Source organism: Lathamus discolor, chromosome 9 (genome assembly GCF_037157495.1).
Source record: "Lathamus discolor isolate bLatDis1 chromosome 9, bLatDis1.hap1, whole genome shotgun sequence".
NCBI classification, from domain to species: Eukaryota; Metazoa; Chordata; class Aves; order Psittaciformes; family Psittacidae; genus Lathamus; species Lathamus discolor.
In genome coordinates, this window is record NC_088892.1 from 4,796,255 (window position 1) to 4,823,797 (window position 27,543).

General features: G+C 43.1%; 2 protein-coding genes across 12 annotated transcripts in view; both read left to right on the top strand.

The window, feature by feature from the left end:
• The first annotated feature begins 228 nt into the window (after window positions 1–228).
• LOC136019312 (TLR adapter interacting with SLC15A4 on the lysosome-like) lies at window positions 229–4,737 on the top strand. Of its 2 annotated transcripts, XM_065689406.1 has the most exons (3): window positions 229–1,316; window positions 1,658–1,732; window positions 3,053–4,737. In XM_065689406.1, the coding sequence occupies exons 1-3, from the start codon at window positions 1,187–1,189 to the stop codon at window positions 4,021–4,023; spliced, it is 1,176 nt and encodes a 391-aa protein (XP_065545478.1). In that variant the 5' UTR covers window positions 229–1,186; the 3' UTR covers window positions 4,024–4,737. The 2 variants fall into 2 exon arrangements, with proteins under 2 accessions (XP_065545478.1, XP_065545479.1); XM_065689407.1 differs by lacking the exon at window positions 1,658–1,732 and having other exon boundaries at window positions 230–1,316.
• Window positions 4,738–7,324: 2,587 nt separating this feature from the next.
• Window positions 7,325–27,543, top strand: part of LOC136019485 (sodium/hydrogen exchanger 2-like) — a 37,191-nt gene continuing 16,972 nt past the window's right edge. The window contains exons 1-8 of one of the 10 annotated variants that reach the window (XM_065689723.1): window positions 7,325–7,447; window positions 11,083–11,220; window positions 11,844–13,237; window positions 13,479–15,635; window positions 16,604–17,067; window positions 17,429–17,679; window positions 21,397–21,614; window positions 25,450–25,646. In XM_065689723.1, coding sequence (XP_065545795.1) covers window positions 15,359–15,635; window positions 16,604–17,067; window positions 17,429–17,679; window positions 21,397–21,614; window positions 25,450–25,646 — 1,407 coding nt within the window. In that variant the 5' untranslated portion in view covers window positions 7,325–7,447; window positions 11,083–11,220; window positions 11,844–13,237; window positions 13,479–15,358. Of the gene's footprint in view, window positions 7,448–7,818; window positions 7,928–10,544; window positions 10,632–11,082; window positions 11,221–11,843; window positions 15,636–16,603; window positions 17,068–17,428; window positions 17,680–21,396; window positions 21,615–25,449; window positions 25,647–27,543 lie in introns of those variants that run through there. The other 9 variants (XM_065689724.1, XM_065689728.1, XM_065689730.1 and 6 more) reach the window with 9 other exon arrangements.

Below are 27,543 nucleotides of genomic sequence, written 5' to 3' on the forward strand. Positions count from 1 at the left end.
GCCCGGCGTCTGGTCCAGGCAGGGCGCGATGGGCCAGGACCCCCGGCAGCCCGGGTACCAAACCCTAACGGCCCCTCACCGGCCACCGCCTCGGGGTGTTGCTGTGGCAACCAACCGCGTCCTCCCATTGGACCTTCCTGATGTCAGTCAGCGGTGTCCGTGCGGGCTGCGGGGCCCCGGCGCGGCATCGCTTCCACCGGGGGCCACCGCAGCAGCCGGCGGCCGCATCGCATCCTTCCACTGCCCGGCCGAGCGCAGCCCTGCGGCTCGGCCCGGCCGCCTGAGCCTGCTGCAGGGGTCGGGCCCCGCTGCGCTGGGCTCCCGGCTGCCTTTGCTGCCCGTGCCCGCCGCCGCCGGGCGCTGAAACGTGTCTTCTCTGGGTCTGAAGTGTGCTGCCTGAGGGATGAATCGTGCTTCTTGGTGTCTATAAAGTGCATCCCAGCCCCCGTGAGCACCTTTCGGCTGCAAAAAAGCCCATCTAGGAGGGGGAAACGAGCGAAAACCAGGTTTGCTGTGCCGCTGTCATTAAACCTGGCAGAGGAGGCATCCCCAGAGAGCTCGAACTCGGGCTGGGGTAAATAAGGAGCTGCTGTGGGAAACTCGAAGCAGTTGGTGTTTTAAAATTAAATAGTGCTGGTTTAAATGGAAAATAATAGACCTGCAGCAGCTAGGCTCTGAATAAAGCAGTTAATGTAGTGAACGTCTATTTCACGTTTGTATTTATCAAATACAGAGGCTGAATTGAGTGACTTTGTGTGCTGCTATAGTTCATTCGAAAATTTGATGAAGTTTTCCACTTCTTCCCCACCAGAAGAAGGTCACAAGACCATAAATCTGGCTATTTGTTTCAAAAGGGGAAATGTTGTAAATATCACCGCCTCTGTAAGTCAGGGTGACAGCATGAAGCTGAACTTCTGTAGATGGAAGTGTTGGATGGAATTCAGTCTCGGTTTTGAACAGCCGGGTGAAGTGAGACATGGTGATCCTTCAGAGGACTTAGCTGGTTTTAAGCGATGTACTGTGGCAGTTAGCAACTCATCAGCATTGCACCACAGCCAGAAACAACTCCATTCGCTTTCTTAACATCCTCTTTTAGCTCTGCTGTCACTTGGTTATTCAAAAACCGTGCCCTTTTCCAATGGGATCACTTCTGTTTTAAAAGGGGAAAAAAATGGGGAACTAAATCATGTGTACTGTTTTTTTCCACACAGACAGCAGTGAAGCAAAGGTATGTAAGAATCTGTTCTCGTGCAGCCGCTGTAGTAGGAGAGTTCTGGGCTATGTGACCGTCCACCTCCCTTACTCGGCAAGGTTTGGTAAGTCTGGGCTTTTTGGGCCCTTTTTCCTCACTCTTTGTTCCAGAATGCAGGCACCGTTTGCTTTACTTAAAGAGGGCAGTTTTGCTAAGATACCCGTATTTTAGCTCTACATTAACACTCTGACCATCTACATGAACACTATGACCATTTTCAAAGCAGTGCAGCAGTATTTTTTAGCACTTAAAGAACTGGGTACCTATATCCCATTTTTCAGATGTACAGGAAGCATATGTAAATGATCCCGTAGGTAAAATAAATGGTTATGCTAATGTAACCGGGAGAAGGCATGGTGTATTGCCTCACTTGCTGGCACGTTGTAATTCCAGTGTTGCCTTCAGCTTCAGGAGCGATGCCTTTTCAGCTGAAACAGAGCCCTGGAAAAGAAAAAGCAAATGGCCATAATGTGCCAACAGGTGGGAAATAAAAAACTCCCATCTTTCAAGTAACTGGAGTTGTAGAACAGCTGTCTGGAAGGAGTATTGGGATTTAAAAAGGTGATCCAGTGGATCGAGTTTGATGGGTGATTGATAGAAGCAAATGAATAAAGTGAGGAGGATCTTTCTGGTTATATATCATATATGCTCAATCTGCAGTGGTTTCATTGGTGTGGAGGGCTAAATAATGGCTTGCATGGCATCACTACTGATGGAAATTGCCAGCCCAGTGAAAAGTATTGAGCCTTAATTGTCCATGATGCAAGTAGAGTTTTGGGTGTATTCTCAACAGCATGCCAGTGTGACACGTTCTGTGGGCGATTTATACGTACTCTGCAGTAAAGCTGCCTCATCCCTTGCCTCTGCCCCCTGTTTCAAACCATTAGCACACTAGAGGCATGTAAAGGTACTTGAATTACTCAGAGATTAAAAAGCCATTTGAGGAACAGACATTTTCTTGTGTTCATCTTTGCCATGCCTCCACAAGAGGAGTGCTGAGGATCTTTTCCTTAGTGAGTTTAGGTCAGACTTGGCACTAAGGGGAAAGATTCCCACTGATTTTAACAGTAGGTGAATTCAAAAGGAATGGTAAAGAACTGCTAAACACAGTAGATTATTTTGAGACATATTGGCCAGCTTTTAATTGTTCATGTGCATTCAGTTTTACTAAATGCACATGATAAAGCCTACAGATACACAAGCATACTAGTTATTGCTATTGGGGAAGACAAATTAATATCTATCTTTTACATCCATCATTTAGAAGAACTCTAAAAGCATTTCTATATGTGAACTACATGTTGGATGCAGTTTTGCTGCATTGGAACTATCAACATCTTTTAAAGGTCCTTGGCACCTCACAGGAGGGCTCAGACCAATTCAGAATCAACCTCTAAATCTGAATTTGATCTTGATTTCCTTCAGCTCTTGGAACTTCCTGCCTTTTAGTGGAAAACCTTGATGTGCAACTGATGGTAGTGATATAGACAAGTAAAACAATTCTGTTGCTTTTTACAGCCTGTAACTGATCTGTCTCAACTAGCCACAATACAGAGATCTTACTAGGAGCAGCGGTCGTATTAGAGATGAAGGACCCAGTTAATGCCCTTCCTGTACCTACTGAATGACACTTGTTGACAGGCTATAGAGGCTGAAACTAGAAAAGCATGCAGTTTGGTAAAAATAAGTATTTTGGAGAGAGAACAAAAGAATCCCAGTCTTTATGAAAAGCACACTGTGAACTTTTTATTACTCCTCTTTGTCCAGAGAAGGTTGAGGTACTCTGCTTGTCATTCACAGGACTACATGGAACTCTGCTGATCAGGCTGTTACTCACACTTGTCATCATGTTGGCAGAAGGCATCTTAACTAGATTCATATATAAAGAAAGCTGTCATCAAGATAAGCCTCACAAATCTCATGCATCCAGAAAGGATAAAGAGGGAATCTGGAGACAGAAACTTGTAGACTACCCAAAAATCAGAGGCTTTGCCGATGGACACGAGAAGCAGGGTGAGTTCTCTGCTAGAAGTAACAAAATGGAACACAGGAGCAGTCCTCAGCGGAGATGTGTAGAAAAGGAACCTGCAAAGGAACAGAAAGCGCTTGTGAAAGGAACCGTGTCACCGGCTTTACATATCCCCAGAAGAGAACAGGAGACTGATCAGGTGGATTTGTACAGGTCCTGGTTGTGCAACAGCATTTACCAAAACTACCCTGACCTGCATATTGGGGGAGACCGCGTGGGGGACCATGCGTGTGATTCAGGCTGTGTTTTGGACCATGCGTGGGATGAACTTCCCGATGGCCCTGTTCTGCTGTCTGCAGATATCCCTCTAGGTCAGTCCCTTCCGTGTGAGCATCCTGAAAAACCACGTGTGAAGTCCCTGTCTGGAGATGAAGCTGGGGAAAGGAGTATTGTGCTCTGTAAGGAGCCCCTTTCAAACTCCATGCTCAACAGGTACATGGAAACAAAAGTGGCAGAGCTCTATAAAGAGGTTTTTGAAGAAAACCTGACCAGATGTGGTTCTGTAACAAACCTCCTCACCTGCAGCTGGATAAGGAATAACCTGACTCAGATAAGCTTTCAGCTATCTCAGGAGCAGAGTATCGAAGCATCGAAAGCCAGAGAAGTGCTCTTGCAATCTTTAGCGTTGTTTAGTTTGTGCAACACTACCCATAGGAATAGCTCTGAATTCAGTACTCCAAACTTACAAATCTCAAACCCAGCATGCACGAGAAAGAGCTGCAGGACTCAGTTTACATCGTGACTGCTCGGCTTAGCTGGAGCGGTGAATATGGTTTGGATGCGATTATTTCACTCCAAGAATTAGGTTGGGAAATGAAAACATTGACACACTACAGACTTTTTCAAATGAATACGTTAAGGCTTGAACCATACTTTGTTAGCAGAGGAAGTAAAGGTCACTGTTTTCTTTTTTCCTAATATAGAATTTGAAATTAATTTCTCTCTAAAATACTACTCAACCTTATTTTTATATTGTTTATGTCCTCCTAAGACTCTGTCTGTATGAATAACCACATACCATTGGATTTACTCCTGAAAGGAAGAAAAATCAGTTGAAACATGGCTGATAAAACTTTCCTCTAAGAGACTGTGAAGGAGTCAGGTTGTCTTTGCTAGACTGGACTATGTAGTTGAAGCCCAAGTTTGAACTACTGACGTTCAACTTTTGCTCCTGCAAAGCTTGATCACAGTGGAAAACGTTTCCTTGGTTTGAAAGCCTTGTGAGCAGATGGATGCATGCAGGACTCGGGGATTATTTTGCGTGTACCATACATAGGAGATACATTGACAAGATACATGAATGAAGACACTAATGTTATTGCAAATGTACTGCGTAGGTGGAGTATGTGTATGTTACAATGAAAATCTGGGTGATAGTTGATCAAGATTGTAAAAGTGTTTAATTTTCTTTAAAAAATGGTTTTCTTTTAAATAAATCCTTACCTCTCTGATGAAACCCGTGCGGCTTTCTGTCAGTATACTGTTGGTTATGGTTTATTTGTGTTTTTAGTAAATGGACTCTGCTTTTATTTCCTTGGAAATGAAGCACCTGCACCCTCAGCAAGGTAAGATGACTGCAACAGATTGGCAAAACCAATTCCTGCTGAGCATGTGGCAAATAAAATAGTTAAATGAAATCAGACTCATACGTGTCCAAGACTGAAGTGACCATCCTTGCCGAATCAGAAATGCCCAACGGCCTTGGTGGTGGTGTAAGGAGTGCACGTGACACTTAAGAAATGAATATCACTTTTCTAAGAGGGCAATAAGAAACGATGCTTTGCTTTTACTGCACATTGCCCTGCTTCCTTCTCAGCATTCAAAACCAAGTCAGGAGTCCTTCGGAAGAGGCCGAAGGACTGCATTGATAGAGATGCAGAGAACAAGTTAACTGAGGGTGAGAGGAAAAATATTCTGGAGGACTTGAGTAGCCAAAGGGTTTGCAATTAACCACAGAAAAAAGTGCTCTGTGGCATTTGTGCTGCCTTGCCCTTGCCTTTGATTTCCCCTGGGGTGTATTTATAGTTCAGACTGAAGTCCTGAAAGAAGTTAATTGCACAGAGTTCTTCCTCAGGAAATGTGGAAGTTGGAGTTATGGCTGAGGTTCAGACTTTGGTCAGTTTTCTGTCCTTCCCAGCCCTGAGACGCACAAGAGGTAGACCTGTTCTCTCCTTCTCACCCCTGAGTCCTGGCCCTAGGTATTGAAGCCAGCTGTGGTTTCAATACTGATGTTCACAGATGCTGCTGTGCACTGTTGGCTGCCGCAGTGGGAGCTGCCCCGACGTCCCTGCTTCTTCCATCACCTGGAGAGAAATGGCACAGTGGAAGAGTGTGAAAATGAACATTCTGTGTGTGCCACTGTGAATCTGCGTCAGTCCCATCCCGTTTCAGGACGGGTTTCAGAGCCCAGTTTTAATTAGTTTCACCAAATATGTGGACAATTTTATCTGGAAGGAAAAGAGCACACAATACCACAAGCAGCATTGTAATAAAGGCTACAGATACAGGCTGTTCTGATAACTTTAGCTTGTATTACAACCCGATGGAAGTGAGAAGCATGTTACAGAGTCCATGACAGCAGCTATACCAACACCAGCCATATTATGGATGTGGATGAAGTGAGGATGTGTCTAGCACCTGTAAAGATAGTACATGACTTTATTGCTGGCACGCTTTCTGGTTTTGTTTTTCTAATAGAAGAACATAAGATGACTTAGTTTTTAGAATTTTAATGAACAGTTTGGAGGAAGGAAAGGGAAAATTAATTCTTTGTAAGTGATGTAGCTGCATAGCACAAAAATACACGTTTCAGCTGTGCAAATGAGGATGTAGATAAATGCTAATATAAAGCACCACAGACCTTATTTTGTTATTGCTGCTGTGCAGTTTTGCCCATGGAAAAGTATCGTGTATGTTGCTGCAGAATACATTTTAGGAGCAAAATCTGATATTTCTGGAAAGCCAAGACAAATACATTTATTACACACTTTGATACTGGTTTAATGTCAATTTTATTTAGACTGATATGTTTCAATCCATGGCATGCTTTGGATTTATTTATGTTTGAGAGGTACTGAGTCCCTTTGTGAATCTGAGTAGAACTCCATCAACTGCATTGGAACTGCACCCACTGTCGCCCGCAGGAAAAATGGCTCAGTGAACTCAGATTACATAGGGAAATCCACTTCCAAGGCACGCTCTGCTGGAGAGCACCAGGTGTATTCTGTTACAGATGAACTCAGTGCTGTGTTTTACAGGCCAAGTGCTGGCTGGTGGCTCTTTTCACCCACGTGCCAGAAATTAAGGGAGACGTGCTGACAGGGAATTCTTGCTTTCACATCCAGTTCCCATCTCATATCCTCACGGAGAACTGGGGACAAGGGACGAGTAATGGGATGAGGATGCTGGAGGCAGCTGGACTCTTCAGTTAAATCTACCCAATTAAACAATACCTGTAGTTAGGACAGCCTGCTCTGTCATGGGCAACAAGCCTCCATAGAAGGTGACTCAGTCTACCTGGGTAACAGGAACTTTTACATGCCAGATCAACGTTAAAGATTTTTGTGCTATCTATTAAATAGTGAAATGGTGATATCTAGTGGTGGGTTCCTTTAGTACCTCTTAGTTCAGGATTTCCAGAGCTTTACAACCATTTTGCAAATAAATCTCAAAGTCTGGCTCTCTTTGGAGGGAGGATTATTTCCCACAAAAAAAGGATGCTCAAGCATGCAGAACAACAGCTTCTCTCAACTGATGTTGTTATATTCTGCAGGTTAAAATCTAGAAAGATGGCAATCCATCTTTCTCTGCGATAATTTACATATAAAAATGCAATACTGATATTTTTTCCCCGATTTGCTCTTGTTTTACGTATAGGTTTACGAAGTTTAGCTATATGATTTTAATTAAGCCAATCTTCTTTATCACTTAACTCCTGTCTGCATCTCCTCTGAGTTAACTTATTTGTGATGACCCCATCAATCTATTGGGAATATAAATCACCTGTGTGGGTGCCCAGCTGCTAGCAAGCCTTGCCACTCCTATGTACTAGGTCCTGGCTGCCTATGGGCTTCTGAAGTGGAAATGAAAGTGTTTAGTATTGACCCATGAATCTCAAGAGGCCAAAGACCTTTCTTCTTCTGTCCTGTTCCTTGCAGTGATTGCAGGTATTTCCCCTTAGCTTGGGGGCAGTGCTCTGGGAGAGGGAAAAAGCTGGAGGAGTATCTGATGCAGTGGAGCATGCTGGGGGGTGTGGAATCATGCATCAGTCAGCAGCAGGATTGTCTCCAGATGGGTTACTGAAACTTGCACAAAATGTGCTGGGGGTGTTCTTTGGACTATGTCTATTGGGGCTTTATTTCTCTTGGGATGCTTGTCTGGGGCTCTTCTTCAGGGAGAAAATTTGGCACTATCGTTAAAATCGCATTAAATTGCCGTCTCTTAGAAACCATCTGGCATCTTGCCACGTCCCTGGGGCTTTATTTACTGGTGTTTAAGTGTTGAAGGAGGTGAGTGAGGGGCTGGGGAACTTCACCTGGTGAGTGGTAACTGTAGGAGACAAGAAGAGCTCTGTCTTTAAAACCAACCAGAAGCACTAAGGCTTGCAGGGGTTTTCCATGTCTTGTTAGTGCTGCTTCTCCTTGAGGGTAAGTGGAAACAGCATCTTTCCTAAATATAGCTCCAGTTATGTAAAACTGAAATATGCTGCTCCGAACTCTGTCAGATTCCCTATTGGGAATATAAACTTCCTATGGAGCCAGGCTGAGAGAGCTGGGCTGGGTCAGCCTGGAGAAGAGAAGGCTCCATAAGGAAAGACCTTAGAGCAGCTCCAGTGCCTAAAGGGGCTGCAGGAAACCTGGAGAGGGGCTTTGGACAAGGGCCTGTAGGGACAGGCCAAGGGGAATGGCTTGAACCTGCCCGAGGGGAGACTGAGCTGAGCTCTTAGGCGGAAGCTCTTCCCTGTGAGGGTGCTGAGGCGCTGGCACAGGGTGCCCAGAGAAGCTGTGGCTGCCCCATCCCTGGCAGTGCTCAAGGCCAGGTTGGACACAGGGGCTTGGAGCAAGCTGCTCCAGTGGAAGGGGTCCCTGCCTGCGGCAGGGGTTGGAGCTGGATGAGCTTTGAGGTCCCTTCAACCCAAACCAGTCTGTGATCCATTCTATTTGCTCAGTCTGTCAGCAGCGCTGGCAAGTTAGTTGAGGCTGGCTTATGTGTTTATTTTGGTAGTGTCATTGCAGCTGAATTAACCCAAAGAGGGGTGCTAGCTGTAATTTCCCCCTCCTGTTTACCTGGGATGGGAAACCCAGGCTTTGCTGTGAGCATGGAGTTCTTCGCTTTACATTAAGCAATGTGGTATGGCTTCAATTCGATTCTAATGCTTTTGTATTAGGCTTTTCTGCAGATTCTCAGGCCATTCTGTACCCAGCTGTAGGAAGCTCTGTAGAGATTTCCCAAGTTCCAAGGCACAATGCTTAGAGTACCTTGCGATGGACATACGTTCAAGGAATATTGCTGGCCTTTAAGCTCTGACTGACTGTATAGGGGTCCTGGATGCTTTAAAAAAAAATTCTTGGTTTGTGCAACAAGATAATTTCTTAATGTGCTATGTTGCTATTTTTTGTTGTCACTCCCCATCTGTGGTGACTGCACACTTCTGCTTTCCATTGCCAAATGTATGAGGCACACTGGCCATTTATTTACTTGCTCTTCCATTGCTCAACCATGCAAAATTGGTGTTTCAAGAATTAATTACTGATCTGAAATGAAACAAACATTAACAAAGAGGAGTGAGAGAAACCCCAGGCTCATGCCTGCTCTCACTCTTTGTGTACATAAAACGTATTAGTGCTTCGTTCCAAATGGATAACTTTTGTGAACTCAATGGACCAGGGAACATATCTGCAAACTGATTTCCAAAACATCTTGGCTTGAAGTTTTAAATGAACAAATTCTGTTCATTCTTATTCCTCTTTCCTTCTAGCTGAGTTACAAGAATCCTCTCGTGGAATAGGAAGGGAAGACATCAGTGTTGTGTATGCAAAAGTCATGCAAATTATAATGTAAAGTAGTATGTGCTGGAGGTGCTTGCGTACTTAGAAAGGAAGGTGGCACAGCTCTGCTTCCCTTCACTAACCATGCACTGCTTGAGCCCAGCTATGGAGTGTAAAGTACAGGTCACTGAACACAGGCAATGCCATTGCGCTGGTATGGCCTTTGGATAGATTTATTGAATATTTTTATCTAACAAATACATCTTAGGAAGTAGCCACCTGCTTATGCTTATTCCACAAAAAGAAACCAGAGGCTGCATTCAGCATGTAAAGGACTTCAGAAAAACTAGGCATTGCCTAACAGTTCATGTTCAGCCTGCTTTGGAGTACAGTGTGGTATGTAGGTGTATGTGTGCCCAAAGAGCAGAGGGCTGCTCCATAAGCCAGTATACAGGGACTGATCTTCACGCTGAGTTGAAGTCCGTGAATGAATATATCTGGGGTATCATCAGTAAATGTACAGCGCTGAGGGGGTGTAGCATGCTCACACCTTCAAGGTGTGGGATTATAGTGCTTGTGTACATTGAGTCTACTACAACTTTATTGCAAGTTATTACAAGGCACATGGAAAACAAGGAGGTGACTGGTGACAGCCAACATGGCTTCACAAAAGGCAAATTGTGCTTGACAAATTGGATGCCTTTCTGCGACAGGGTTGCAGTGTTGGTGACTGACATCATCTTCCTAGATGACTTTTAAGGTCTCTTCCAGTCCGAGCCATTCTATGACTTTATTTACAGTCACAAGCTCAATGCAGGTGGCACTGCCGTTTGCCTGCTGTGATCACTTGCACTGATTCACAGGGTTCGTTTTGCTTGTTGGTTCTTGCTTTATTTTGGGATTACAGCACTGTTGTGACCACGCACCATGACGGCACTAGTGGTCAGCATTTGGTTTGTCCACGATTGCGTATTTTTCCAGGGGGTGGTTAGCAATTTGGTTGGGGAACAGGAAGAGTTGAGTAAACTGGAAGAAAACGGTGAATGAGAAGAAGCTCTCTGTGTGTAAGGCAAAGCACGCCTTCACCCTTCCCATCAGCCAGACTGTAGCTGAAGAAAGGATGGGGAATTGCAAAAACATGGGCATGACCTATGCTCATCTACCAGGACAGGTTCCTGCAGGAGTTTGTTCCTCTGCCATGAATGCCTCCCAGTCTTGTTTATGTGTAAATGCTTCAGACCGGAGCAGGAAAAGCCTTCAGCAGTGCTCTCATGAGGAGGGTTTGGATGATCCCTGGAAGTCCAAGGGGCTTGGGCTCCCATTTAACGAGAAACAACTTTCACCTCCTGGCTGACTCCTCTGGGTGAGCTCAGCTTCTGGGTCTCTTAGTCTGACCTGCTCTATAGCATCGTGATCTGGAGATTTTCTGCATGGCTTTAAGGACTTTAGGTTGATCACCTAAAAATTAAGCAGTATTAAAAGTATTATTTAATAGAAGAAATCTTGTATCGCCACCTGAATATGAATCTGATTTGTGGTTGTGCGAGTTCTGGATGTGTCCCTGGGAGCCCAAGTTTGGAGTTTAAATCAGGCAAATATTTCTTTAGGTTAGCAAAAGGAGAAGAATTGGATATTTTAAGGCCACAATTACAGGCTTCTCCAGTTATAATGGTAAGGAAAAATATTAAAGCCCATTTAGTTTACAAGTGATTTAAGCAGTTGCTCAAAGTGCTCGAACTGTTATTGACAAAAGCAGAATCCAAACAGAAGTCAGTGCCAAAATGATTAAAATGGTACTTGGCATTTCCCTGCAGGAATTCTCTAAGACCTGTGTTAATTATGTGTTGCTAATTGTGAAGCTGAGACGACTGCTGCATTGTGGGGCGTGTAACCAGGCTGCTGTGTTTGCAATGCAAGCGGTATGGAAACTGTGCGGAAGCTGTACGGAAAAAGTAGGTACAAAGCAAGAAGAATTTGGATCTTGTGACTATTGATAGGGGGAGGGCTGTTTGTCCAACTCTCTCCATTTAGCAAATAAAATCATCAGTGATAAAGCTGTGTTTTTCAAGTTGGCAAAATGATAAGCAATGAACCATAAAATATGCATCTGCTGTTCTATACGTCCTCTGCAGCTTCCTGATGGTGAGAGTGTGGGCAAAGAGAATGTCTTATTCTTCCGATTTATTCTTCTTTACTCATTTCTTGGTAACATTGCATTTTGTTCAAATTTTCATTAAAACCAGAGTTTTGAATGAGGTCAGTGTTGTTAAGTTAAATATCCATTCTTGCCTGAGCTCTGTGGGGTGCTCATGAGTTAAGCAGCACATCAACTCATCCAGCTCACTGCAACGTTAAGTTGGTTTCTCAATATATTCATGGCCTGGGATAGGCTGAGAAAAACACATGCTATAACTCGAGTTTTAGGGGGCTTTCCATTCCAGCTGTCCGGAACAGCTGCGAGTGTGATCCTTCCCAGCAAGAGAAGTGTGTTGAGGGGCTTGGTCTAATTTTCAGTTCCCATTAAACGTTGCTGAACTGCCTGTCAGCGTTATGTGTTTTCTGTGTTTGCTCGCAGGCCTGTGTACAGATGGAAACGTGTACTCTTCTGTCCTGGACCTTCAGAAAGATCAGTATTTCATCTGCAGTCTTCACTGGGCATATTAAAATGCAATGGAAAATGCAGGTGGTGAGGAGGAGAAGCTGAAAAATAAGGCGATTGTTCGAGTTACGAGCTTGGCAAATGTCTTGAGACAGTTATACTGTGTGATTCTTTGTGCTGGATATTTCTGGGAGGCCCCAGTCCAGCATATGATTTTCACATTATTAACCATAAACTGTGAAACTCTGAGTGCTTGTAGTTGAGTAAAGGTTTAAATGATTTTCTGATTTGAGGCCCAAACAATATGGAAAGTCTTTGTGGTACAGGAGCTAAAAGGCGCACAACAAGTTATTTTTCTTTCCCCCTATATAAGGCATAAGCTTATTCACATTTCTCGCCTATAGTTTTCAGTAGCTGATGTACGAATTTCAGGAGGTGATGGAAATTATGATTTAATTTACAAATATTTCTTTTTTTGTTAAACTATACCTGCATTCATAGTGATAAAGAGGAGCTGGAGTATACTTAGGAGTAATTACACATCAGCAAGGTAGGGAAAAGATTTCGTGTTCTTCCTTCTGCTGTCTAAGTAAGTAAAGACAAAGAATGTGTTGCTATCAATTAAGGAGTGTAAGGAATTAAAACAGTTATTTTAACATAACATTTTCATTGCATGACCCTGAATTCTGGTTGCTGTTACTATATCACACAATACTCTGTTCTTCTCGTAGTCCTCTTCATTCCAGCAGGGACAAGGTACTCGTCAATACAATTATGGGCATCAGAATTTAGCCTGGAAACCTAAAATCTGGGAAAGCACATTACATTAGAAAGAAAATGAAAGCATGTCAATGGATGTATGATCAAATGGTACTCACATTAGAAAGTTGTTCAATAATATCAATATCCATTACAAGAGGAACAACGTATATTCTGTTATAATAGAACTTTGGAAAAACATTCTGCCTTTGGCTTTCGGTTTATTTATAACTAATATGTAATGAACAAGTATACATGTAAGAATTTAAGTGAAGTATCAAGCCTATTTATATAGAACTTCAGGGTAAAACAATGCAACCAGAAAGATGAGCTTCAGAATCCTAAAAGCAGACTTGAAGGTTCTCACTGTCATGAAATACAATGTCCGAAATACTTGCAAAGGGTCTTTAACTATTCTTGTGCAGGTCTAGGTATGGCAAGCCCGTAATTAAAGTGAGAAGGGATGGAGCTTTTAGGAGAGACACTTGAAGGCCTGCAGGATGAAAACCAGTGTGCAGCGAGAGGCTGCACTGATTGCGTGGACCCTTGTTGAAGAAAGGAGCAGAGACAAGAGAAACCAGGACACGGATTCATTAGAAACTCTGCACAGGGTACTGGCTCAGGCTATTTCCCCCTCTGTTAACACTTACTATCTTGAGGACTACAGTGTGTTTAGCTCTGTTTGGGCAGAGAGGTTTGGTGAGCAGTTAAGGTAAATAAGTACATATGAGTGTCTTTTTGCTTCACCTGTTAACTCTTGCTTAGCCCTTAAGGTCCTGATTTTATAAGTTAACTTTACTTGAAAACAGTGAGGCATGTTTTAATGTTCTCTTCTCTGTTGACCTTCCTCAGATACCATCACAACTCTGTTGCTTTTCTGGTTCCATTATCAAATAGATATCGATTCTACCCACAAACTCATTTTCCAGGTAGCACTATTGAGCTCCCCACTGCAGGGCTTTTTTTCCTTCCAAGATGCAAACGTTTCATTTTTACCTTAAGGTAAATGTGAGCAATTATTAACTTGTGTTTTCAAAATGGAGCATTTGGGATGGAGGAGAATGGGAGCTTGGCAAAACTCCTTTTCCATGCCACCAAATGGAACAAGTCTTTAAACTCTCAAATTTAGCACCAAATATGTCAGCAGAAAGAGTAGATACAATGCCTTGGAATGTGAGCCTGGGCTCAGAACTGCTTCCGTGGCTCTTAGCTCTGGCTAAGTAATTTCTTAATCACTTTTTAATTGCTGTTAAAAGCCCAGCATTCTCCCTCCTTTGGAGTAACAAGGGATCTTGTCTTCTCATGTCTTCCTCTCTTCCCCATTCCAGACCCTGTGGAGTTGAACCACGGAGCAGAGATGGAGGAAAACCTGGTGGAGTTTCTCTCCTCCAAGTGTCTGCCCTGCAATTTTGCTTACTTTTAAATATACAAAAGGAGAAGTGGCACCGAGCTTAAACTAGCTGAGTTAGCTAGAAGACTGCTCGAATGAGAGGAGTGTTGCTTTGCTTTAAAGTCAGCAAGTGTGGTAAAGGCACACTTCAAATTCAAATTATCCATGCTAAAGGATACACTCCACGAGTGTATCACTGCATCTCTCCTGTCTCCCAAAGTTATCCTCCTCTGGCTTTACAACCAAGATCAGAAACAGGGAGCTCACATGGTACTGAAAGCCCAGGATCTGAGTCTGCATGGTCTTGGGCCCTTACTTTACAGCACAGAAGGGGGTCACCAGCTTGTTATTGCCAGCTCAATTTTGGTGTCATTTAGGCAGCTGAAGAGAAACAAATAGGCCATCGATCAGTCTAGCAACAGCCTGGGGCCCCTGTACTTTAATTATGTGTGTTCTTTGGACCAAATTTATCCCTGTTGAAACCGCGTCAACTTAATGAAACTCCACAATGGAGGAATTTGGCCCAATATGTTTATAATCTCTGTTATTAATACATCTAATACTGTTGCTAATAACATTTTATTTTTGTCTCTTCAGCTGTCGTAAGCAAGCTCAACGGGCTTTTGGTGCCATTTCAAGTAGGCAAGAGAGGTAAAGAGAACTCTTCCTGTATTATAGGAAGAAGCTTTAAGCAGTTGTTGAAATATATTTGTCCAGCACAGGTGATCTCTGCCCAGCACAATACTGCAGCTCTGTATTTAGCCTAAGATGGGGTGCTTTGCTGGATTTACAGTGGAAGCTGTGATTATCAGTCATGTTGCTGCTGTGCATTCCCTCTGTGGGCACTGGAGAAATCCACTGAAGTCTACTGTAAGATGGGTCCATTTCTGGATGAGGCTGATGTGGGACCTGTTCCATCAAAACCTGTCTGCCACCTTCACCCTCCAAAAAGGGTTGCTGAGAGACTGGAAGTCAAAATATGTCAAGAGTTAGGAGTAAATGCACCTTATCCCTTTCTCAAGCATGCAGAGGTGTGCTATTGGTTGGGGTGTGCATGAAGCATTTCTTCAAGGAAGCTTCTGCAGGAGGAGCCTGCTTGGGCACGTGGTGCCAAAGGGTGCAATTCTCCAGCACAGTCTCCCAGCTGGAAACTAATGGACCAGGGAGGAGAGTCAGTGTGAGGCGGAGCGGTTGCTCCTCTCTTTGCAGCAACCCATGCAGCGAGGGCGAGCTGAGCTCCAGAGACTCCAGCAGTGCTCCCAACCACCCACCGCAGCAGTGGCAGCTGCTGACCAGGAGCAGGCAGTGCCCAAATCCCTGTGGCTGACAGCTTCCAGGGAAAATGGAAAATCAGAGGCCAGGGTGCAAAGCTGCAGCTGCTGTTCTAGCCTGGTCCTTGCTCTACTCTGTCCTCCAAGCCACCAGGGTCAGAGCTCTGCAGGGATCCCCACCAATGCCACAGTTAGAGGATGTCATCTCAGAGAACATCAGCTGGGCTGCAGAGGAAGCTCAGGGCAACGAATCCTCAGAGCACGCGTTCTTCTCTCTGGATTATCAGCATGTCCAAGTCCCCTTTGAAATCACCCTCTGGATCATGCTTGCGTCCTTGGCCAAAATAGGTAAGGAAGGCATCTTGAGAGGATGAGGAGGGACAAGGGTCTCTGTGGGGATGGTGTGGGCAGGAGTGGCCACTGCTTCACTAATCTTGGAGCCTGAGATAACATGCCAAGTCCTAAGGATGCACAGGTTGTGTGCCAGACATGCTGCACACATAGAAAATAAGTACTCAGTTGCATTTGTGGTTGGAAATGATGTTTTTCCATCTGGAAGTTCACACCTGTGCATGCTGTTGCTGTTAGTAGGAAGAATATTGGGCTTTCTAGATCTATTGGGCTTTCTATCTCTGTTTTATTTAACTGCAGTATGTACCGTAGTGTGCATTCATCTCAGTTAGCTTGTGAGCTACGCTATGTGCAAGTTGCCCATTGACATCTTCATCTTCAAATGAAAATGCCTTGCTCTTAAAAACCTTAAGTACTTATTGTTGTCTGCATTTCTATCTAGCATTGGGTGTTGCACAAGGCTGACTCAACTGGGCTGTTTTAAATGTTGCCTTTAGCTTTAACTGTTAATGATTAAGTAATACTAAAAATGGCAGCATTTATAATTGAGAATGCTTTTTTTTTTAATGTATAGAATGTGTATTGTTTAAAATTAGCAGTTGCTATTTATATAGGTGCTAAAGATGGGCCTGTTAGCTAGATTACATCATAAATAATTCCAAAAATGTTTTTATTTATGCAGATTATTTAGTTTTTCCATTGGTGTATTACCTAAAAATACATCTTTAACGTTATGCCATGATGCAATGCAGGCTGAACCAACAGTAATTTTAGAAAGTTTGGTATTTTCAGTGATCTTTCAGATCTTGTAGCAAAGTTTTGATTGAGTGACTTCACTTTAATTGTGGGCATTGATTATGACTACCCTAAGGTGTAGCCTGCTGAAAGTGGGAGCGTGTTTGGTGCTATTTAACCAGTTTGGGCTGGTGAGATAATATGGTTTTCATCTATCTGTCCCCTTCCAGGGTTTCATCTCTATAACAAGCTGCCTTCTGTTGTTCCCGAAAGCTGTTTATTGATATTTGTAGGACTCATCATGGGGGGAATCATCTATGGTTTAAATGACAAGTCACCACCTGTTATGGACAGCGACATCTTTTTCCTGTACCTCCTGCCACCCATCGTCCTTGACGCAGGTTACTTCATGCCCAGCCGTCCTTTTTTTGAGAACATTGGTACAATCCTCCTCTATGCGGTCGTGGGGACGATATGGAATGTGTTTGGAATCGGCTTCTCCCTGTATGGGATCTGCCAGGTGAAAGCCTTTCGCCTGCAGGATGTGTCATTGCTCCACAATCTCCTGTTCGGCAGCCTGATCGCTGCCGTGGATCCTGTGGCGGTGTTGGCTGTCTTTGAAGAGATACACGTCAATGAAAAGCTACACATTTTGGTCTTTGGCGAATCGCTCCTGAATGATGCGGTGACGGTGGTAAGGATTAGCCTTTATTTTGAGTATTTAATGTTCAGATGAAGGGTGGGCTGGTGCTGAGAGGTGGGATGTGAGATCTGCACAGGGAAAAAGCATCAACAGTCTCTTCTAGCAGAGGGCTTCTGGTCCACTTCTCTAGGGTGAGGTCCTTGAAGCTCTCAGGTGAACATCTCTTCAACTGCATAGAGATGTAAATGCATGTGACTGCCGCAGCACTCCCGTGGTAGGAACCCAACTGCCAGAGAAAGATGCTGACTCCGCACTGTCAGATATCCCAGCAGCGTATTTTAGTGTCACTGCTACATATGGCCATGTCTGGTTAATATCTGGTTAACCTCTGGTTTTCATGTTTTTCACCCAGGTACTCTACAAGCTGTTTCGATCTTTCTGTGAAATGCCAGCCATCAAAACTGTGGATGTTTTTGCTGGAGTTGGAAAGTTCTTTGTGGTTGGGCTAGGAGGAGTCCTAGTAGGTCTTATTTTTGGGATGACCGCTGCCTTTACCACGCGATTCACCAAGGATATCCGTGTCATTGAGCCGCTCTTTGTCTTCCTATACAGCTACCTTTCCTACCTCACTGCTGAAATGTTTCACCTCTCAGGGATTGTGGCGTAAGTACATCCCAGCATCTCATCTGTCCAGGAGAGCTTTCTGGCTATAGATACTGAAAAGTAACAGAAAGATTGAAGTTTGCTTAGTCGGGAATCTCTGTATAGCAGTGAACAGTGAGTGTAAGAGCCTGTGGAAGAGCTGAGAGGTATAACCCCATTTCACGCATTACACAATAACACATCGATGGTAATAGCTACAAGTCACAAGCAATCCAGATGATTCCTGCTGGGCAAGCTTCTGATGGCTGATTGCTTTATGAAGGTTATTGAGGAATGTTTATTTGAGCTCCATGGTTTTTGTTTGGAAATCCTGGACATTCAAGCAGTGAGATGTCTAGTAGATTTACCAGAGCCAGAAGAAGCTTTCTTGGCATATTTTGTTCTTTTTTCCGTGTTTGGCCGAGCCAAAACCAACATTTGAAGAGCTGCAAGGAGTATTTAATCAGCTCCTCAGCCAACTTTGGTCTTGGATAATAATGTTAATGGTCAAAGAAAGCTCACCTTGGAAAGCAAAGACAGATGAAAACCAGAGTGATTTAGTCATGGTTTCTGCAGGCTGGTATCCACTGAATTTGGCTCTCCTACTTAAACTAAGTCAGCTGGCACTGAGGATCACAACCAACTATTTAATATTTCTCAAAAGACAGACTGCATGGACAGCTACAGTGTAAACAACTGTAAATCTGATAATAATGAAGATAAACCATTCCTATATCTTGCAGATTTTGTTTCCTTGAATGGTTAATAGGAGCAATATCCTAGCATTACTGAAAACAATTCTAGCTCTGGGAATAAGTAAAAGAAAGCCTATTTATAGGAGTGTAAGACAGAACAGTGAGATAAACATGCTGCATAATCATCGTGGAGCAGAAAACATTCAATCCTAATGGTGTCTCCTTCTATCAATCACAATCTACTATACCCATTATGGAACCCATTTTCTATTCTTTTGAATAATGCATTGTCTCTAAAGCAAAACAATTGCAAAGGCAGCTGATTCCTGCACTGCTGGTCTTATAATTGCCAAATTATAAATGCCTCTTTTATGTATCTTGATTTCAAACAATTCATTCATTTGTGACCAGGGAATACTGCATTGTAAAAAGCAGATCTTGGCAGTTTGCTCTTTGAAAAACAATTTGATTGCCAAAAAAATCAATTCTACATAGTCAAAAATATAAAAAATAAATCTGTGAATGCAGCTCGGTCTGCTGAACCGTTCTGCATGTGTGTTTTATCTTCTTTTGGTCTTCTTTTGGTTTTATTTTTTCCTCTTGCCCTAGTATCAGTGTCCATCTTTGAAGCTGTGGCAAGATAGGTCAAGTTTATTCCTTCCCTGTGAATCTGGTGTGAACCCCTATCCGTTCATGAATAAGTGCTCCCAAACCACAGCCCTGGAAGTCGCTTGCCCAGAAATGCTTGTTGGATTTCTTCTTAGCTGGAACTGTTTTACCCACTATTGATTGAGGCAGGAACGTAAGAATTTATTATTTTCTGTTTAGCCTGTGGTTCAATTTCTGTTACTTCTTCTGGCTCAGTGCTTTGTGCAAAGTGGGTCAATCTGAAAAGGATAAATCAAAAAAGACCAGTTTAAGGAAATTTTAAGGCATCGGTACATTTCCTCAGGACATGAAAGAGGTGCGCTTAAACAACATTAGACGAGAAAAGTCTCACGATGCTGGATAAGATGGAATCTCTTTCCCCAGCAAGAGTATCCTGTCTCTCCTGAGTCTAACCTTTCATATCCTGCGCTTTTGCTGCAAGTCCTCTCCCTGAAGTCCAGCTTTAATTTCAGACAAACTCAAATGTATGTTTTCCTTCAAAAAAACAGGCATGGGTTTATTTCATGTAATGAGGAAAAAACAAATGAGAACTATTTTAAAGAGAAAGGAACAGAAATGTGTGGGTTTATTGTCGTTTTGGTTTTGTTAGTTTGGGTTGGTTTTGTTTGTAAGTTTGGGTTGGTTGGTTTGAACCTAAAGCCCAGTAATCAGTAACTCGCAGTTGGTGGAAGTGCATATTCATTGGAAAAAGTATTTTTTTCTTTTCCTTTTTTTCCAACCACATATCTGATAAGTATCTTCCCATAATGGTGTTGCTAATTTTTCTAGTGCCTTAGAAGTGAATGTAGAGCAGAAATGAATATAGTGGTTTTCCATTCCTTTGTCTTGGTTCAAGAATAGACGCTGAGTTGTGGCAGCGAAGATGTGGTACAGATTCACTGATGAGCTAAGAAAAGAGCCATTATTCTGCTTCTGTTAGCAGCAGTACAGGTCAGGAGCAGCAATGCAGTGGCCAGCACTGTCTTCCTGAAATAGCTATGGAAGACAGGACTGGGAACTTTGGTTTCATACAAGTTATAAGCCCACAGCCAGAGCACCGTCAGCTCTGTCCATCTGAAAACTCTTATGTTAGGTGGGGCAGGGGGGCAACCCTGTTTTCCATCAAAGCCCAGATAAAGCAAAGAATCTTTTTTGAGAAATTCTGAAGTTAAATCATAGAATGGTTTGTTTTGGAAGGGACCTTCAAAGCTCATCTAGTCCAACCCCTGCCATGAGCAGGGACATCTTCAACTAAATCAGGTTGTTTAAAACCACGTCCAGCCTGGTCTTGAATGTCTCCAGGGGCAGTGTCTACCACCTCTCTGGGCAACCTGAGTCAGTATTTTACCACCCTCATTGTAAAGCATTTTTTCCTCGCATCCAGCCAAATGTCCCTCTTTTAGTTTCAAACCATTACCCCTCTTCCTCTCACAACAGGCCCTGCTAACAAGTCTTTCCTAAAAAAAAAAAATCTTTCCCAAAAATCTTTCTTATAGGCCCCTTTTTTAATGTGATGGTTTCACTGCAAAGCAATAACCTCATGGCTGTTTTCTCATAGCTCTTAGCTGAGAAGATACATTCTGGATAATGTGCTGCGGAGGTCGCTACCTATCTTAACACCTATTTGCATCTGTGTAGGTCACTTAACTGTCCTGGTCACAGCTAGTGCTTAAAGTCAGTCTGCCAGACCCAGGGGCACTTCTGCAAGCCTCTTTGTGCACTTGTCTGTGTGATATAATAAAGAGAATTGCCATGATGTCCTTTTGAAAGCAATTTTAAAATTAATAAAACTTCATGTAGATGACCTTAAAATTATCAATGGAAATCAGATCTTGGAAACTTAAAAGTCATTTTGCTATTTCTGGTACAATATTTAGAACAAAGTGTTTCTGTCCAGGTTGAAATATAAAAAATGGATCTTCGACTCCTTGAACGCTCAACTGTTCTGATCTTCTAAGATTGCTGGCCTCAAAATGTACTGATTTGCAAAGCTGATGAATTAGGTTATCCCCATGTACCCTGTAACTCGGAGAACCAATTATCCATGAGAAATTGCAAGATTAGAGTTTGGCAAAGTTAAAATGCTGAAAGTGGTGTATTATGATAGGAAGAGTTGAGTGTTGTTAATTGTAGGTATTGCTGTGTGGCTATGATAAATGCAATAGATAGTGAGTCATTTACCTGTTAAAAACCAAATTTGGGCAGTGTTGGCAACATTTATAGTCTCTATTGTCCTGGTGTTCCTCCTGATTTCATTGGACTGATGTAGGAGGTGAATTACTACACAGAGACGTCTGCAAACATGCAAAACTTGATGAAGCCTTTTGTTTAAATATGTGACAATGTGTTAGTTTTATGTGCTTAAGTATAAACATTTATTGTTTCATTTTCTCAGCATCATTGCTTGTGCCATGGGCATGAAACGTTACGTGGAGGCCAACATCTCTCTGAAGTCTCACACCACAGTCAAATACTTCATGAAGATGTGGAGCAGTGTTAGCGATACCCTCATCTTCATCTTCCTTGGAGTTTCCACCATCGGAGAAAATCATGAGTGGAACTGGCCATACATTTGCTTCACTGTCATTTTCTGTCTTGTTTGGAGAGCACTAGGTATGGTCAAGTAATAGGGGTTTTTTGTTCGGTTGGTTTGTTTTAATATATATTATTATTTATGGGAGTGAAAAATGTAATTCCATTAAATGAGAGAATGCTCCTGCCCCCATCATCCTTTCCTGCTCACTCTGTATGTGTGGTTATCCCAGATGTGAATGCAAGGACTGAAGTAGGAGACCCCAGGCAATGCTTCCATCCCCTATTGCTTGCTCAATAGCAAGTCTTACATTTTACTATGATTTCCTACTCTGTGCACTCACCATAGACAACACTGGTGCTAAGCAGAAATTCTCAGGACATCTGTTTTGTTGATACCTCTGTCTTAGATCCTCCTTTGATTGCTATGATCTCTTCTCCTGCTTCAGTGCTTATTAGACCCTTGGTTTCCTCACAGTAGAAGGGAGACTGTAAGCACATAGCTTGGGATCAGAGAGCCGTGTGAAATCATGAGGCCTCTGACAGCATATTCTGAATTGCAGAGATTTAAGGGATTTAATTTGTAATGAGTTTGTGTACAGCAGCATCCTTAAATGGGAAACTGGAGGAACCTTCTAACAGCTGTCTCTGGAGATGCTGTTCCGCTTTACAGAAGAGCATCTACCCTGCTTACTGCTGGGTAGATGAAAATCGGGACCTGAAATGTGAGGATGCTCCTGCTCCTACTCAAGAACCTCAGATAAGGACAGAGAATGACAGAACTGCACAGAATTGGAGAACTGCTGAGGTTGGCAGGGGCCTCTCAAGATCATTGGGTTCAACCCTTACTTGAGCAGGGTCAGCTAGGCAGGACTGTGTCCAAACAGCTTTTGATTATCCTCTTGGAGGAGGCTCTGCACGATCCCTGGGAAACCTATTGCGGTGTTTGACCAATCTCACAGTAAAAAAGTGACCAAGATTTGGTGATAACAAGAGGACGAGAGCTGTGTATTAAAACCTTTTCCTGATAATTGTGCCTGAAGATAATTTTCTTGATCACTTGCAATGAAAACCTGAGTCCTGGTCCCAGAATACTCTGCATTGCAAATGACCAGAAAAACAGATATGCTGCTTTGTGTCCCCAGTTGCATCTTTGCACTGATGTGGTGCTTCAGAGAGACCGTTTCTCTGTTGCTTCTTACATTGTGCAGTTACTGTCACCAAAGGGAGTGCAGTGCCTACCTTCCCATTTATGGAAGTTTTTCTATATTAACTATATCTTCAAGTATAACAGCATACACTTTGGCAAAGAATTTGACAGCTACAACCCATTCAACAGGATTTATGCTTACAAACCACTGAGTCAGAGTGAACTCAAATTTGATAGACACTTCAAGAAATTGCTTAAATAGGATTGGCCATGATTATCAAGACATAGCAGAATGGGTTTCATTAGCTGTTAATACATGCCAAGTATTTTTTTAATAACTGCACCATAAATGCACTTGGAAACATGCTTATTGGTGGTGCGGATGTTCAAACGTTTTATTATGGTAAAGTGGTTTTCTCGAAATAATTTGCTCGAGTTTTTAGTTTGAATTTTCTTAGTTCAAAAAATTCTTCACTGCAAGACATAAGGGACGCAATAACATCACAAGCTCCCCTGGCTCTCTAAACACAGCTCCTCTGATTGCATTCTCAAATTATGCAGCATGTTATTAGGGAAGAGCTCAGTGCTGCAGCGAGGGAAGAAAACCCTTTTTCCATTCAAAATCTCCCTTGATTTAAATAAGAACACACAAACCAGGGCTGCAAAATCATCTTGCACATCTGATTCTGAGCCAGGTGTCCCTTTTCTGCAGCACCTGGCTGGGGAGCCATAGGTGTGCTGGGAGGGCAGGAGCTGGGTAGGGTGCTGCGCAGGCTGGGCATCTCCTGTCTTGGAGGTGGTGGCTGAGATGAGATCCTGGCCTGCTCAGACCCATCTGGCAGCTATGGACATGCTTGAGGCACTGATCCAGAAATGAGAGGTACCCACAGAGTTTGCTTGCAGCAATTGGGGACTTTCAGATCAACAATATTGGGGTTAGTGCCTGAGCTGTGGTCTTGTCCTCTATTGAACCCTCTTCATGCCGTTAAGCAAGAAATGATTCTGCTGAAGCCTGAGACCTGGAATTACTTTGATGTAGGAGAGATCAGCTAAAAAGCAAAATGCATTAATCGCATTACAGCACTAATATTCCACAGTTATCCAAGCACTGGGGAAGTTTCCTTCTGCACTTTCTCAAGGTCTATCTGCAGAAGAAAACACATTCTGCTCAAAATGATGAACTGTATGTCATGTCTTGGAAAAAAATGGCCTTGAGTTAGTTTAGCGAATGCTAATGATAATTTATGAGGAATGATTAAATTAAAACAAAGGCCATGATATCAGCTGAAGCAAATTTTGTTCCTTTAAATCATCAGCATTGCCTGAGCTTTACAGTAGCTGCAGATGTGAGCTGAGGTATGCTTTATTTCATTTGCTTTATTTAAAGTGAAAAAGAACCTGAAACTGATGTACTTTGCATCTGCTGGTCTGGATACGAGCTCCATGGAGATCTGGAAGTGGGGAAGGTGTTGCAAGGTTAATCGAGTTCCCTATTCATTGGAACATCCCCAGCTTTTTGTTTTCTTCAAACCGGTCTGATGTGCAGTCAGATATTTTTAGTTGCATGTGTGTGGGAAGGTGTTTGATACGTACATTACAAGTGCACTATTTTTGAAGTTCATTTCTTCTCCAAACACCCTTTAGAAAAGCAGCAGTGGTGTGGGTCCAGCTAATTCCTAGTTAAAGTCAGTGTCAGTCTGTGCCATCAGTTCTAAAAATGGCCATTAATCTTCAGGAAATAAGATGTTTATCATATCTGTTGGTGTTAGATCATGGCGTACTGATTTAAGGCCCAACTTTTTATACCTTTCTGTATCTGTTTATGTATTTGCAAATGACCATAAGTTACATCAGTTATTGTGTCACCTCATGTTGTCTGAAGTTCATACAGCATAAATCTTTGAGTGAAAGACTGGTGAAGAAGCAGCATTTACAGAGGCAGAATTGAGCTGCTTATCCAAGGTGCTGCTTGGAAACTTTTGGAAATTGGAGGGTAACCTGTGGCTAAACTGCTGATGATCCTTTGCCTTGAGAACACTTAGAATCTGAGCAGTTTACTCATTTGCCTGCACCAATTAGAGTAAATCAATTAATATTTCAATTCAGTTTTTGGAATCTGGTTCTGTGTCATTTTACAAGTGAAGTTTTGGCTGGCACATGACTATAGAATTGCCCTAAAAACTTTCATTAACCACCATCAAAATAAATGTGCTAATATATCCTGTGTTGCCGGTAGTTCTTGTTTGTTCAGTATTTAGCTGATGCTTAACACTGAGTCACCAGGTAAGCGGTATGTTCTGGTATCTGTGGTCATTGGAGCAGGATGAGAACACTAGAACTCCCCTGCAGACTTCAGAGTCCTTCTGAAGGAAGCTCTGGTTTCCCAGCTGGGCTGTAATAAGCACAAGGTTGAGTTAAAAAACAGGAGAATTTGCTACAAGAGGAGCTACCTAAAACTGCATCTTATAGTACAATTCATAGTTGTACAAACTCCCAAAACTGTGGCCAGTCAATGGTGGTGTGATACCCCAAATCAGAAATGCATCAGGGATTAGCTTTTAGTGGACAAATCAAACACAGACCTGTTGGACCAGGCTGGAAGAAAAGCCCTTCTCCAATGGGATACTGGGCGCATCCCTTGTTCCCTGGCCAGTTCCTCGTGACTGGTATTTACCAGTTCAGAGGTGTTTTACAGTATAATGCATTGAGTTGTATCTAATCGCTCTTTTTGTTTGATGTGCTCCCATCTTCTTTCCTGCTTTTCAGGGGTTCTTGTGCTGACTTTCTTTGTGAACAGATTTCATGTGAACACCATCACCAGCAAAGACCAATTCATTATAGCATACGGGGGTCTCCGAGGAGCCATTTGTTTCTCTTTGGTTTTCTTGCTGCCTGACTTTCACAGAAAGAAGCTCTTCATTGCAGCGACAACTGTTGTCATCCTCTTCACCGTGTTTGTACAGGTAAAAACAATCTTGGTGTCGCTAGCAGATGTGTGTCGTGGTTTGAACCCAACCACAAACCTCTTTTACTCACTCCCCCTCTTCTTGCCCTCCCCCTGCTCCTGGAGGGACGGAGAGGAGAATCGAAAAGAATGCAACTCCCACGGGTTGAGATAAGAACAGTTTAGTAACTAAGGTATAACATAGATCACTACTGCTACCACCAATGATAATAATGATAAAGGAAATAACAAGAGGAAAGAATACAACACCTCAACACCAGCCGACCAATAACTCGCCCCCACTCCCCCCAGCCGAGCACCGACCAATACCTCGTCCAACCCTGTCGACCCAACCCTTCCGGGTCACTCCAAGTTACATCCTGGGCATGACGTGCTGTGGTATGGAATACCTCTTTGGCTAGTTTGGGTCAGGTGTCCTGTCTCTGCTTCCTCCCGGCCTCCCCTCCTCCCTGGCAGAGCATGAGGCTCAGAAAGTCCTTGGCCAGACCAAACATTCGAGCAGCAACTGAAAACATCGGCGTTATCACCACTGTTCCAAGGCCAAAAGATCAAGACACAGCACTGTACTAGCTCCTAAGAAGGAGAAGAATGACTGCTGCTGCTCAACCCAGGACAATGTGGAGAATAAGCATGATTTTTTTCTTTTCCAGATAACCAGTACTAAACTATTAAGTGGATACAAGGATTTTCTGATCATTAAATCTTTCCCTCTATTGAGTGGTTAGGCATATGAAAACTTTAAATGATTACTGAAAGAGGCAGCAGGTTTGAGAGTTTGACTAGCATCTGTTGACTCACAACGCGTGCTGTGCGTTTTCCATGATAACTTGTCCCATCTTTTATCCGGTCCATCCATAGTGGGATAGCAGTTTTGAAAATTGTGAAGGATGATGCTGGCGTAGGTTTCCTCTCTAAAGCAGCGCTTTTGTGTGTTTTATGTGAGAGCAAAGCCAATACAAATCAACCTCTACAACTAGCTGTTTGAGCAAGGTAAGAGCCACTTGTTATTGGAGGCCTTGTCATGAAATGAAATGCTGCCTGAGCCATGCAGTAAAACGAAGATCAGTTTTCCTGATCCCAGAGGTGAGAAGATGGAAGATGTTGGAGATGTTCCAAATCCCCTGAACACGGGCAGCCAGAACTTGAAGAAGTTTATAGTTTGGTCGTCTCAGCTTTGGTAGTGCACAAGTGGGACAAATTTAAAGGGGCCTAATTTGGGGGGAGTGACTTTTTAATGGCTTCTGAAAATGAGTTTTATTGGGGCACCCAACAGCTGAAGCAACAACAGTCATTAGTTTATTTTATATTTTGTGTCTCTGTCTGAGATGTTTTCACATTCATGCAGCAAAGCAGCTGCAGTTATTTTGTGATGATGCAGCAGGAAGGGGATTGCTTTAGCTCTTCCACTGGAAAAAAACCAACCAACTTTGGGTGTGTTACTTGTTATAAAAGCAAGGAAAATCAGAAGCAAATAGAAAAGTCAGCACTTTTGATTAATTTGCCTCTAATCTTTCTTCTATAACTGATCCCTAAGCCCTGTTGCTACCTGCTTTCTCTTTCTGCCCTGGTGATTCTTGGCTTGTTTCCTACCCACCACCAAAGCTTCTGTGAGTGAGTTCAACCTGCCCACATCAAGCAGCAGCTGCCAGGGCGGTGGACCCTCAGAGTACTGATTGCTCCCCCCCTTTAAAGACTGATTTCTGTGGGTGTCTTTTGAGTATGTTTTGCAAAGCCCAATCCTACAGAAAGGCTGTAGGAGCATCTGCAGCTTAGGCTGCTCTTTGGCACCGTATGAGCAGTGCCACATCTGACCCCAGCCCACAGCTGTATAGTGGGTGAGGATGGACAGTCTGCAGCTGGGGCAGAACTTGGTGCTGGTATTGCTGTCCTTACTA